This window comes from Portunus trituberculatus, chromosome 10, assembly GCF_017591435.1.
Source record: "Portunus trituberculatus isolate SZX2019 chromosome 10, ASM1759143v1, whole genome shotgun sequence".
NCBI lineage: Eukaryota > Metazoa > Arthropoda > Malacostraca > Decapoda > Portunidae > Portunus > Portunus trituberculatus.
In genome coordinates this window covers 219,083-234,082 of record NC_059264.1, presented here as the reverse complement: position 1 = coordinate 234,082, position 15,000 = coordinate 219,083, and the positions used below count along the sequence as shown (strand labels likewise).

The window sequence follows — 15,000 nt, the reverse complement described above, 5'->3', positions numbered from 1 at the left end:
TGAGATTCAGGAGATGGAAGGCTCAAGTATCTTCTGTGGGCAACCTTTCTGGTATGTATAGCACGAGAACAGCCTGTGTTAAATCAAGATTGAGAAGGTTTAGGTTGAGAGGAAGAATGAGGAATGTGCGCCTCCATGCCAGACAATATCACTTATGTTATGCGTTCAGCATAAAGAGATGGATCTCTGACATGGAAACAGTAATCATTCCAGGGAAAAGCAGCATAATAGCTCCTCAGGTCCCCCCAACTGGCAGAGGCAAAATGCCAGAGGCACTTCCATTTAGGGGGATCCTTGGGAGGGACTGGAGAAAAAGGACAAGATCCATAAATGAGATTGTGATCGGAGGAGCCCAACGGAGATGATTGGGTAACAGCATAAGCAGAAGGATTAGAGGCAACAAAGAGATCAAGATTGTTGGGCGTGTCTCCAAGACTGTCAGAAATATGGGTAGGGTGTTGCTCCAGTTGCTCTAGGTCATGGAGGATAGTTGAAGTTGAAGGCTATTTCACAAGGATGGTCAGTGAAGGGAGAGGAAAGCCAAAGCTGGTGGTGAACATTGAAATGTCCAAGGATGGAGATCTCTGCGAAAGGGTAGAGGGACAGAATGTGCTCCACTTTGGAAGTTAAATAGTCAAAAGAATTTACTATAGTCAAAGGAGTTAGGGAAGAGATAAACAACACACATAAGTTAAGTTAGAGTTTTTGACTGTTGAGTCTAAGCCAGATAATGGAAACCTTGGAAGATTCAAGAGCGTGGATACGAAAGGAAGTTAATTCGTTGCGCATATATATAGACGCAACATCCAGCTTTGGAACGAAAATGAGAATAGAGAAAGTAGGAGGGAACAGAGAAGGGGCTACTGTCAGTTGCCTCAGATAACTATGTTTTGGTGAGAGAGAAAAAAAAAAAAAAAGATGAGGATTAGTAGAGGAGAGGTGGTTTTCCACAGATTGAAAATTAGATCTAAAACCGCAAATGTTGCAGAAGTTAATGTAGAAAAGTTGTTGGTGGGGTCAAGACATTTGGGGTCGTCGTCAAGACAGCAGTCCGACCTGGGGACATTTCTGGTCCCCTTCCCAGTAGGAAACTCTGAGGCTGGGTTTGGAGTTGCCATTTTTTTTATTTTGAACTTTAAGTGATGGGTGTGTGTGTGTGGTAAGTTCATGTACTTTTGAGGGAAGTAGGAGAGTTGTCTTTAGAGGACAGGCTGCGACTTCCCCCTTGAGTTGTGAGACACAAAGGGAAACGTTCAGCGAGATCACAACTAGCTGTAATGGAAGGTTCACAGCACTCACTGAACTAGTGCTATTAGATCTCGCGGGGAGTAAATTATCGTTTCGATAGGTGTCTACTACCTTCTCCTCCTCCTCCTCCTACTACTACTACTACTACTATACTACTACTACTACTACTTCGTACCACTACTAAGTACCTATAGGGGAAGGTAAAGTAACGCCGGCTACTTGATACAGTTTTGAGTCTAGAAACTTTTTTTTTATTATTTGCTTATTTATTTATTTATTTATTATTATTATTTTTTTTTTTTGGATTTGTGCTGATGCTTTGGAGTATGGGGAGGATTTATAACTACTGGTTGTCACGAAGTGGCGGTGTTGCGTGTGAAATTTTCCCTCCATGTGAAAATATCCCCTGGGTTTCACACCCCTCTATTATCTTTGCTGAAACTCGTAGATAGAAGGATTTATGGGGCTGATATCCTAGCCAGAGTAAGCACGATCATCAATTGTCATTATGAGCGCATATAACACATCGTCAGTAGTCTTATAATGTAATATTTATCGAATGTCTGAAGCCTCCAAATAGCTCCGACAGGCACAGCTCCGCACGACACTGACATGCCATCACTCACTTTCAGTTTTTAAAATAAATACAGCGAGTTTGACATTTCTTTTGGTCGGCTACAGAGAAGGATGAGTCATGCTGCTCCAGGCAAATTTTCAGCGAGAAATGTTCACTGTTTACTAGTTTATTGGTCAAAATCGGCCAGCCCTTCACCTCCCATGGGACGATGCTCATGTCCGCTCCGAAAGTTTCACTTAAGGCGGTTCATATGTGTCAATTTGGGACTGGAATTGCAAGTCGGTAGAGTTTGCCTGGCGACTGAAAAAAACAGTCGTAAAACAAGACCAACATGTTGGTCTTGTTCAGTCGATATGCCACTTTGTTTACGTTGTGACGTCACAGAGAAAGGTTTGAAAATGTGGTGTCTATGTAGAGAAGATTTTAGACTTGGTGAGGGAAAAGGAGCACATCTGGGGCCCTATAAAAAGTGCATGAATTCTACAGCAAAAAAGCCTACGCAAATAGGCGTTCGATGAGATAGCTGCCACTTATCGATGACTACTTCCCTCTACGTATATGCAGGATGTTGTGGGTGTTGTGGGTGTGAGAATTGAATGCTTGACATGATTTAATTTGATCGCAATCGTCAGCGTCACTGAAGGAACGTCTTGTTGGGTAGCTTTTTTGTTTACATGCCCTTCCCGCCAACTAGCTGATATTTCCCAGTCACTATGTGTGAACGTGTTCCGACTAGAAGGACTCAGTCGATCACTTCTAGCGACTTGCAATTTCAGTCGCATATCGACATGTGTGAACCCTCTGTTACTGCTACGTACTACTACTACTACTACTACTACTACTACTACTACTAATAATAATAATAATAATAATAAATACTACTACTACTACTACTACTACTACTACTACTACTACTACTACTACTACTACTAGTACTACTAGTACTACTACTACTACTACTACTACTACCACCACCACCGCTACTATTACTACTACTACTACTACATTGGGAAAGCGAGTGCAAGGAGCGACCTACGGAGTTATCATAGACGCCGACTGTTCCCGCTATGCGTTTGACTGTAATAAGCGCCGTAACAAGCGCTTGTGGCAAGATGGCTGATACCACTGCGTCGAACTCACACCACACTTGATCGGGTTGCATTCAAACCTGTAGAATTAACATATCAGCTACATCACAATCCACTCTTCGCTTCGTCGACGTAGCAAATGCGTTACATTTATACTTTCCCTAAACCTGTTCTGTCACATGACACAAGAAAAACACCCAATACACATATAGGTACTACTACTACTACTACAACAACAACTACTATTACTACTACTACTACTACTACTACTACTACTACTACTACTACTACTACTACTACTATTGTACCTACTAGTACTACTATTACCAAATATAATGATATCACTATTATGTATGCTATGTAGATATAGTTGAAATAATAATAAGATGATAAAAGTAGAAGTAGTAGCAGTAGGTAGTAGTGCTATTAATGTGCTGACACTATAGTCTGAAAAAAGTTAAAAAGGGATTGAACACCTATAGGGAAAAGGAAATAATAAAAAAAAGTATAAATTAATAAAGAAGAAAAAATGGAAATGTAGTCAGGAAAATGCAGCGTAAATAAGTGATCACGTAGTCAGGAGTTAGTATGCAACATTCATTAATTTTTCAACTAGGTAGGTAGGTATACTAGTTGTTTCAGTGCCTTTTGTACTGTACACCGATCCTAAATGTTACTTGAAATTCTTTGTAGTGTAGTAGTGACAGAAAGCTACTCATGTTAGTATTATTACGTAGCAAGACCGTTGACAAAGAACGAGACAAAAAGAAGCAAGTTGGCTCTGGCTATAAATATTTTCTTATTTCAGACCGTAAAACATCGACTCCTTTTCTAAAAAATACTGATGTATTTTTTTCAAGAAACACAAGCTCTTGATCTTATGTAAGTAACTGTTTAACAAAGTATTTGAACAATAGTGCCTATCGAAGTAACTACAACTGTAGTTAATGTGTTGACTTGTTCCAAAGGTTGTTAATGAAAATGGTGTAGAAGCTTAATTTTAATTTATTTCCGGAATAAAAATACAACGAATAAAAATAATGATTTTTTTTTATTAATAAAGCTTAGAATGTTTATAATCATAATAATAGGGAAAAATAATATCAGAATGAACTAAACGTCGACTTGCAGGATGTAAACAAATACAGCACACACATTAGTGAACCAAGACAGCAACAACAACACTGAGTGGAGTCATTATTTCCATCCTCCCACTGCACCAGCACGTACCATGAGGCTCTCCGTCAACATCGAGACTCAGACCATCCTACTGGAGGTGGCGGAAGACCTAGAAATGGAGAATTTCAAGGCGTTGGTCGAAATGGAGGTAAGGAAAACAAACCCCTTTGGAAATTATCTTTCGAAAGTGTATATAATAACGTCGCTTTTGTGATATCTTTGTGTTTTAAGTGTTGCGGTCACTCTGCATTTACTACCAATCATGGAATCTTTTATATGATTCATTTTTCTGGTGAGAAATTGGTGAATATATTGATAATATATGATTCCCATGCTTTGAAGTCACTCCGGCCTCTATTTGCTTCGGCCTTCGGTCATTCCGGCTCCCAACCCTGGTAATTTCGGCCTCCCACCCTAGTCATTCCAGCCTCCCACCCTGGTCACGATCCGGTCTCCTTGTTTACTCATGGAACTATGAAAAACATTGTTGAAACACCATTGGTGGAAAGTAACATTCTTCTTTGCTAAAACAGTGTTTAGTTTTAGCTGTTGCCAGCACGCATTAACCCTCACGCGGCACTACCATAGTATAGACATCCTGTCAGTTAGCTTTCAGCTGGCGTGGTTCGGGGATGGCAGCAGCCAGACCTTAGCTAGATATACACTTTTGCCAATCTAGCGGAAGAACTCCCCCGCCCTCTCTCTCTCTCTCTCTCTCTCGTCCTAATTATGTAATAGAGATATCGTTTTTGCTCTTCTGTCTTACCAGGCTCAAAATATTACGATAATGATGCAGTAAACAAAATAGAGAGAGAGAGGGGAGGTGGGCGAGGACTGGGGTAGAGTTCTTTTGCTAGTTTCTCAGAAGTGTATATCTGGCTAAGATCTGGCGACTGCAGGCATCCCACAAACTTCACCGCTGAAAGATGTAAGTGAGAATGAGATTGCAAGTGGCAGTAGAGGAGATAGTGGCAAGAAAAGGAAAGCTGTCTGATGAACTTAATGATATTTAGATAAAAAGAGATATGAACCTGGAAGAGAAGGGAAAAGGAGAGAGTGGTAAGAAATGAAGCTAAGGAAAAGAAAAACAAGAAAAGTATGGAGATCAAGAAGAATTTCTACTGGAGGGTTCTATGTATGAAACTGAAGAAGTGGTATCTTCGGAAGGAGGAGGAGGTCATGGAAGAGGCAAGAAATTAAGAGTACCTTATACAAATATAGATGGGTTGTTGTCCAGTGTGTTGAAGGTTGGAAATTATTTGAAGGAAAAAAAAAACTGGATGTAATGTGCATAGTGGAAACAAAAAGGTTCATGTTAGCTTTAAGGAAGAGGGATATAAAAGCTGGTGAAGAGACAGAAAGAGAAAATGGGGTGGGAAGACATACCAAGCAGCAAAGGAAATGGGTGAAACAGTGAATGAGAGTTTCAAAACTGTGTTTACTGAAGAAGAGAAGTTTACAGAACCAAATAAGACATTGCATTGCTGAGGCTTGTAGGAAATCATATTGGACAAGGAAGAAATTGTAAGACTACTAGAAAATTTGGATGTCAGAAAAGTGATGGGACCAATTGCAGAGCAGTTGGGGGGGGCAGAAGGGGCAGCTGCCCAGGCCCAGGGTTGCATGGGGGCACACCACCAGACTGATGATGGAGCGAGGGGAGAAGGAAGATAAAAAAGAAAAAAAGGAAAAGAAAGTCCGAAAGTCACAATGTAGGAGTCTGGCAGCTGTATTTGTAAGGATAAAGTAAAGTAAAAATATAGATAAATAAGAATAAATAAGCCCTTTCCCCTTGTCCACCAATCTCTCTGTGCATGTGACGTTGAAGTGCATGAGTGTGCATGCATGTTGTCTGTTAGTCTTTAGTGATCTGCATGACCTGAAGTGTGAAGCTTAGCTGAAAAAAAAAAAAAAGTCAGTTGCACTAAAGGGGAAAGAGCAAAAGCAGAGGAAGAATGTTGTGGCCTCATGTGTTCCTTTCACTAACTGAACAGATACTGAACTACATCATAACAAAAGTTAAGGTAGCAAAGTTTTACTCCGTTATTGTTGACTCCAGAATTGACATTACAGAATTGATCAGTTTTCTCTGTCCCTCAGGTATGAAACTGGCAACAGTATCGAGCATTCAGTTTGAAGAACTTCCAAACAGCAATGCCAATACATTTTATGATGTACTCATAAATGCACTCAATGCATTAGGGCTGGATGTTAAATTTATTTGGGGTCAGGCATATGATGGAGCAAGAACAATGTCTGGTCATTTATCAGGGCTGCAGACAACAGTGCTCTCAGAGAGCATTTTACGTGCACTGCTGTGTGCAAACTACTGCATTGCTGGTGTTGTTATCATTACCAGTATTATCACTTCAGAAATTAATTACTGTAAAAATTAAAGCAATCTAATCTGTGAGGTTGTGAGGTGTGTTTACAAATATTAACTGATAGATGCTCTGACTCAATGGCATCTAGTGGTGAGGAGTAACAGCAAGTTCATGATCATAACAAAACACACATCAACATCCTCATTACATGATACTTTGGTCATGTGAATGCCTTTCATTAGTGCCCCTTAGGTCATTAAGTGATGCTTTGTGCTTTGTTACAATATCAGTTTCACTCCTGCCAACTATTAGAGCACCAAATGTTGCTGCCTGAGTTCTTCCTTTGCTTGTCTATGCTCATGTGATTGTGCTTTGTTTACTCTTATATATTGTGTCAACTCTTATCTAAGTATACCACTGTATCTACTAAACCTCATGTATCATCACATCATCTTGTTCTTGTGAAAAGGTCATAAATCTTGAAAATGGCTAAATCTAGACATGAAGCTTAAAATCATGATCCACAGTGAGGGTGGTGAGGCGGCAAACTCCATTGTCCTTTAAGTTTTCATACCTTTTATTAATTTATTTCTATAATTTGATTGAGATTGCTTCTTTTAATATGATGAATACAAATGTATATGTATATTATTCATTAAAACATGGAAAAAAATATTGAGAGTGCAAAACTAATTGATCTAGGAACACCTATTATTTTTACCCATTAACTTTAAGCTCACTATATGGTGGATAACTAAAGTACAATTTAGTTTTCAGGAACATAACTTGATTATAAGGCAGGGGTAAAGTGTACCATAATGATAATTCCAAGAATTTGTATTTGCAAAATGACTCCACAAGTTTAAGAAATTCAGTCCATTAAAAGACAATGACACAGCAATTTCTTTCCTCCCAAATTGTTTGCTGTATGAAGTGCTGACTGTTAGAAAGAAAGGATTAGTTTTGATGCTTTTCTTCACTACTTCTTCTCTCCATTTTCTAGGCTGGGATTCCTGCAAAGGACATGTTTGTGATATTCAATGCACAGCAGCTTAGTGATGATAAGAAGACCCTGAAAGACTATGGGGTAAAGGATGGAGAGCTGCTGATGGTTCTGCGGAGGGAGACTGTCCTCGGACATGCGGCTCAGTTTGTCCAGCAGAGGCGGCAGCAACAGGGACAGCAGATACAGCAGCAGCAGCAGAGAGGGGGCTCTGTACCTGCAGGTGCGTGAAGAGTGTTGACCTGGCTAAAACTCATTGATACTTAAGTTTTTTTTTTTTTTTTTTTTTTTTTTTCTCTTCCATATTTTAGTGTAGAACACCACCTCTTTTCTACTAAACTTGATCTTTTCCTCACTGAAACACAGGTATCGGAGGCAATTGATAGTAATTTCTTTTGGGTCCCTCTTACTTTTTCTATCCTCATTTTCATTTTAGAGCTGGATGTCACATCTGTGTACACACTGTCAGCTAACTTGCTCTTGTGCTAATGCTTTCAAATATTCTGTTTTTTCCATTGTCTGGCTACAACTACAGAGTCACTCTCAAACAAGATTTATCTGTGCTGCATACATCTATAGATAATTTTTTGACTACTGTTGACCTTTGCTAACTTGGACTAATCAGGGGAAAGACTGGTCTGACAAATGAGAATATTTAACGTATACAAATTCCACTCCCACCACCAGCCCCCCTCCCCCAGGGAAAAAAAAAAAAAAACAGGTGAGCAGTCCAACTCGGACTTTACGGGAAGGGGGGGGATGGTGGTTGCAGTATTTATTTTGGGATTATTGTCCATCCGAAACCTTCAGACCCTAAATTACCACATGGTGTAGTTTATTTATAAATTGAAAAGTTTGGGTTCATCTTTGCTTATATCCACTACATCTTTCTCAAAATTTCTTTTTTCCTCTCTCTTACTCTAATATATTCATTTCTAGCATCTTTGTACTGCCGTTTGTTATAGTCATTTCTCTGCTTTAAGAGTTTCTTCCAGGCTTTATCTTTTGCCTTTTTTGCTTGTGTGCATCTAGCATTGTACCAAGCATGTATTTTTTTCTGAACTCTATAAACAGGAACAAACTTTTTTACTCCTTCATTATATTTCTGTAAGAATATATAATATTTCCCTTGTACATTCTTTCTGTACATAATATTACTCCACTCAATATCAGCAAAATAAATCATTAATTTTTCAAAATCTGCTCTTGCATAATTTAATCTCTCTCTCTCCTTTATAGGTCTCTTTGTAACTTATCTCATCTTCCTCCTGAATTTGCATCTCTAATGTCCCATGATTAGTTCTCCCTATAGGACTAAGGTATTGTATGATTGGAGTGTGTGTGTGTGTGTGTGTGTGTGTGTGTGTGTGTGTGTGTGTGTGTGTGTGTGTAATTACCTAGTTTCCTAGTTGTATTGTACAGGGTTTGAGCAGGGCTTATAGTATCCTGTCTCCATGTCTCCATTTATCCAATTTTTCCTTAAAGTTATGCACATTATGTGCTGTAACAACTTATTTGTTCAATGCATTTCACTTTTCCACTGTTCTGTGTGGAAAACTGTATTTTCCAATATCCTTCACACGCTGCCTTATCCTGATTTTTTTTTTTACGTGACCTTTTGTCCTTCCACCCTCTTCTGTCAACCGCACTAAGTCTTCCTTGTCTATCTTTTCAATGCCATTGATTATCTTGTACATTGTTATTAGATCTCCTCATTTTCTTCTATCTTCTAAGGTTGGTAGTCCCATTTCCTTTAGCCACTCTTCATATGTGAGGTTCTTTATTTTTGGCACCATCTTTGTAGCAATCTTGTGTATCTGTTCTAATCTTCTTATATCTTTTATAGAGCTCGGAGACCACACCACAGCTGCATATTCCAGCTTTGGATGTATCATGCTTGTGATGATTTTTTTCATCATATCTTTGTCCATGAATTGAAATGCCACTCTTATATTAGTTAACATTTTATATGATATAGTTACCAAATATCTTGCTTATATGTTTTTCAGAGTTCAGATTTTCTTGTATAATCGCTCCCAGATCTTTTTCTTCTTTAGTCTTCAATTGTTCCTCTCCCATCAAGTAGTCCCATACCAGTCTTTTGCTCTTTCCTAGTTCCATTATGTGATATTTCTTGCCATTGAACTCCAATTTTCACTTCTTACTCCACTCATAGATATTGTATCATCTTGTAACAGCAAACAGTCCTCCTGGGTTTTGATAACTCGTAGTAGCTTTGCATCATCAGCAAATAGATTAATATAACTGTTTATTCCATTGTGAATGTCATTTACATAAATCTGAAACTTAATGGTGGCAAACAGTGACCCTTGTGGCACTTTAGTCCAAGATAAGTATGTATCTCTGATCACGGTTCTCATCCTCCTGCCTTTCAAATAATCCCTTGTCCACTCTAACAAAGTTCCTCACAGTCTTCCTATGTTCTCTACTTTAGAGATGGACCGATATGTTTTTTTCAGGGCCGATACCGATACCAATTATTAGTAGTCAAGGAGGCCAATAACCGATATTTGGAGCTGATATTAATTTGCAGTATACAGTGGATCCTCGTGATTCAACCGTTTACAGTTTGAATTATCGCCAATTTGAACTCAGTTAATTAATACCCAATCCTCAAGGTTCGACCAACTGACTCGCCAATTCGACATTCGTATCTCGCGCGCCATCCACCTGGTCAAATCCACCTCCACCCCAAATTCGCCATAAATTCGTGTAAGGGGTTATCACACTGGCCTATGATATGCGGAACGAGGAACATCCGCTCCAGATAGCTGGAACTTTCCCGGGATTAGTGGAGCAAAGTTGGAATGGCTTCATATCCATTCCGGTTCTTCATATGCTATCCCAATGAAAAAATAAACATAAGATATGCTAAAACCCTATCATTCAAACTAAAAAGAACGTGCCTAAATTTTTCATATATTGAATATTAAATATTTCATCAGTCTAGAAAGATGAAATAAATACTGTACATGTATATCATGTTGATAGTTTAGGTTCATGGCAACCATCCCTCGACTCCAAAAGTTGTTGACGGGCAGCTCTTGGTTCTTCCCTAGTTTCCTTTTCTTCCTCTTCTTCAATAACTGGAAGTGCAAGTGCAATGGCAGCATGAAGCACAGGTTGAGGTATAAGCGGCATGGTTTTGTTCTGGTTTGTTTTGATTAGGCTTGGTCTTGGTTGCTGGGCCGTTTGCCTAGCATAGCAAGAACGTGGCCAGCTTGTGTGTGATAATTTTCCTGGTTTTGCACCAAGAATCATGGCCAGTGTGATACCCCCTTAAACTGACACTATCCTGTACAATATAAATGAAGCCTTTAATAGTACTGATTTAGTCTAAGTTAGTGTTTTTAAGAGGTTATAGTGATGTTTTGGGGAGGGTCTAGGCTGGAGGTTGGTCCCTATCCCCTCTAATTCTTAAGTATCTTATGGGAAAAATTGCTTCACGATTTGAATAAACGTTGATTCAACCATTGAAAAACCACCTAACCCCGTCGAATTGTGAGGATCCCATATATATATATATTGAGTGTATAAATGTATAAATGGGCAGGAGATGCTCTCTTAAACATAATAATAATAATAATAATAATGATAATAATAATAATAATAATAATAATAAACGGTTTATTAGTTAGGCAATGTAAAAAATTACACTGAAAATGTACAGGGGGGGGAAACATGTTTTGTTAAAGGTGATACTTAACTCAGCGTTATCTATTTTCTTTAATAAGCTTGCTTTCTGTCTAAGGAGTGTCTTATTTTCTTTAGTGAATATGTTGTTGATTTTCCCGGAGGATATCATCTTTGCCAGATAGTGAATTAGGGTCCTAGATCCTTTTTCAGTGGCTATGGAGGTAGTATTTTACAAGTTTTATTAATTTTTTCGTTGCAGCTGTTGGTCAGATAGACTTTTCAAGTATTCAGCTGCCGAGACACCTTCAACGGGGTGGTAATAGTGCTGCTAGCACCAGTACTGCTGTCACCAGTCCCACCCTGGGTGATAGTACCCAGGCTACAGCACTGCCCACTGCCAGTCAGGATGGTGAGGGGGCTGCCAACCTGGATTTGAGGGAGATGGGGCTAGGTGGTGCAGGTGGGAGCAAACAGGCATGTGTGTATGTGCTTGCATGTGTGTGTGTGCGTGTGTCTTTGTGTTTATGTGGAACATGACTGCAGCTATCCATATTTAAGCACACTCCACTTTCATTTGCACAAGCTTGTCACATCTCTTGATAGTTCAGTGCTTCCTCCTTTCTTTATAGCTTTATTGGTAAGAGCATTTTTAGGGTAAAGTGGGTATCACATCAGCATTAGTACTGTCAAAGGATAAAGTGGGTATCACATCAGCATTAGTACTGTCAAAGGATAAAGTGGGTATCACATCAGCATTAGTACTGTCAAAGGATAAAGTGGGTATCACATCAGCATTAGTACTGTCAAAGGGTAAAGTGGGTATCACATCAGCATTAGTACTGTCAACACATCAGCATTAGTACTGTCAACCTTCTAGACATACAGGATGCAGCATGGACAATGAATGGTGGGATCAAACATGGCACTGTGTTGTATTTTCATTTTTTCACATGCTGATATTTATAATTACAGAGATCAAATTATAGTAATGTTATAGATTGTACATTGATCTATGCATATAGGCTTGGCAAGTGATAAATTATTAGTGAAGTAAATGATCAATATACACATAGAAGCAGCTGAGTAGTTCAAGACATTTGATTGTTGTTTTGCATATATTTCTCAGCCCAAGGAAGTGGAATAGTATGTCCAATCCAGAGGAAGAATAAGATTGAAGAGAGATGCTAAAGGTCTGTCATTGGAATGATGAGAAACCTGCCAGTGTCAGGAAATTAATTCTTCTGGTTAAGAACTTGTGACATAATACTGATTTCTTCTATATTCATTATACCAGTGATTTTTAACCTTTTTACTACCATGCCCCTTCTAGGAATTTGTCCTTCCCTCCATACCCCCCTTGCATCTATGAATACAATTCCCTCCCAGACTAAAGAAAAAGATGATACTTTTGCAATTTCATTGTTCTCATTACATGACCATGCTCTCACTAAGAGAATAACAAATACAGTGATGCGCCTAGGGGGACGTGCCTCGCTAGGTTAACAATCCCTTCCCTGCGCAGGATCTATATATAGATGTTTTGAAATTGTGACCTTTTGTCAGATTGTCTATATGTAGACATTTGTTCTAATTCTCCCATCCTCAATTTTTTACTATGACATCTTATGCTTCTACTGGTGATTTCTCTCAGTAACAGCTTCTAATTATCTATTACATCCATTCCATTCATATGTTTGTAGACTTGTATTAGGTCCCCCCTCTCTCTTCCCTGCTCTAGTGTTGGTAGATCCAAAGTCCTCAGTCTTTCCTCATATGTCATCTCTCTTAGCTCTGGTACTATCCTCATTGCCATCCTTTGCAGTCTCTCCAGTTTGCGTATGTTTCTTCTTGTGTGGGGACCACACCACCCCTGCATACTCCAATTTGGGTCTGATCACAGTGGATATAATTTTATTCATCATCTTTTTATCCATGTAGTGGAAAGCCAATCCAATGTTTCTTACCAAATTGTATGTCTTGCCAAATGTTTTGTCCACATGGCTATTCTGTTGATTATTCTCTTGTATAGTCACTTCAAGGTCCCTTTCCTTGTTGACTTTCTTCAGGTTTACACTATCTCCCATCTTGTACATCCCCTCTGGTTGTCTTCTACTCCTTCCTAATTTCATAACTTTTATCCACATTAAATTCCATCTCCCACATCCTACTCCAGCTCCAGATCTTGTTAAGGACCTCCTGTAATATTTCACAGTCCTTGTTTTTTCTTGTCTAAGCAACTTGGCATCATCTATAAAGTGGTTCATGTAACTGTTTACTACCCCTGGCATGTCATTTATGTATATGAGAAAAGGTATAGGTGCCAACACCAACCCTTGTGGCACTCCGCTCTCTACTGTTCTCCACTCTGATTTAATATCCCTTACTACTATTCTCATCTCTTTTCCTCTCAGGTAACTCTCCATCCACTCTAAAGCCTTCCTCGTCAATCCTCCTTTATTCTTTAACTTTCATAGCAGTCTTGAATGTGGTACCTTATCAAAAGCCTTTTTTTAAATTAAGGTATATACAGTCAACTCATTCGTCTCTCTGCTGAATTACGTCTATTGCTCTAGAGTAAAAACTCAGCAAGTTTGTTACACAAGAGTGGCCCTTTCTAAAACCAAATTGTCTGTCTGAGATTAACTTGTTATCTTCTAATACTAAATCTACTGTTTCTTTATCACTCTCTCACACATCTTGCACACCACACTGGTTAATGACACTGGTCTATAGTTTAAGGGTTCCTCTTTCCCACCACTCTTATACATGGAGATCCTTTTCCATTCCACCGGTACAGTGCCACTTTTTATCAGCATGTTATGATGTCGTGTATAGGGCCCACTAGTTTTTCCTTGCATGCTCTCAGTATGCTACCTGAAATTTTATCTGGTCCCATCGCCTTTCCCTCCTCTAGTTCCTCCATCAATTTTTATATTTCCGACTATTCTACTTTGATCTCGCCCAGGTGAACACCTTCCTCACGATCCGGCTTCGTGTGTGTGTGTATTTACCTAGTATTTACCTAGTTGTATTGTACAGGGTTCGAGCGGGGCTCATAGTGTCCAGTCTCCATATCTCCATTCATCTGATTTTTCTTTAAAGTTATGCACACTATATGCTGCAACAATTCCATTATCCAATGCATTCCATTTTTCCACCGTTCTGTGTGGAAAACTGTATTTTCCAACATCCTTCCCACACTGCCTCATCCTGATCTTCTTTTCATGTCCTCTTGTCCTTGCATCCTCTTCTGCCAACAGCACCAGGTCTTCTTTGTCTATCTTTTCAATGCCATTTACTATCTTATGCATTGTTATTAGGTCCCCGCGTTCTCTTCTATCTTGTAAGGTTGGCAGTCCCATTTCCTTCAGTCGTTCTTCATATGTGAGGTCCTTTAATTCCGGCACCATCTTTGTAGCAGTCATCTGTATCCTTTCCAATTTTCTTATATCTTTTTTAGAGCTGGGAGACCACACCACTGCTGCATATTCCAGCCTTGGGCGTATCATGCTTGTGATGATTTTTTTCATCATATCTTTATCCATGTAATGAAATGCCACTCTTATATTAGTCAACATCCTATATGATAGTCCAAATATCTTGTTTATGTGTTTATCAGGGCTCAGATTTTCTTGTATGATCACTCCAATATCTTTTTCCTCTTTAGTCTTCGTTACAGTACTTGCTCCTCTCCCATCAGATAGTTCCATACTGGTCTTCTGTTACTCTTTCCTAGTTCCATAATGTGACATTTCTTGTGTGTGTGTGTGTGTGTGTGTGTGTTTTGTGTAGTGCCATTGATGCATTGCTATGTGAGTACTGCCAAATTGCTTGTAGCTTCCTTTTGTTATATTTCCTCCCATTGTTTGGGTTTGTTTAGATTAATCAGTTTGTTTATTTAGTTTTGCTCTCTCCTGCACCCAA

General features: G+C 39.1%; 1 protein-coding gene across 5 annotated transcripts in view; it reads left to right on the top strand.

Moving 5' to 3' along the window:
- The first annotated feature begins 4,039 nt into the window (after positions 1-4,039).
- LOC123501952 (protein DDI1 homolog 2-like) overlaps positions 4,040-15,000 on the top strand; it is an 80,475-nt gene continuing 69,514 nt past the window's right edge. The window contains exons 1-3 of one of the 5 annotated variants that reach the window (XM_045251067.1): positions 4,040-4,240; positions 7,420-7,642; positions 11,336-11,536. In XM_045251067.1, coding sequence (XP_045107002.1) covers positions 4,145-4,240; positions 7,420-7,642; positions 11,336-11,536 — 520 coding nt within the window. In that variant the 5' untranslated portion in view covers positions 4,040-4,144. The remainder of the gene's footprint in view (positions 4,241-7,419; positions 7,643-11,335; positions 11,537-15,000) is intronic. The other 4 variants (XM_045251068.1, XM_045251069.1, XM_045251071.1 and 1 more) reach the window with 4 other exon arrangements.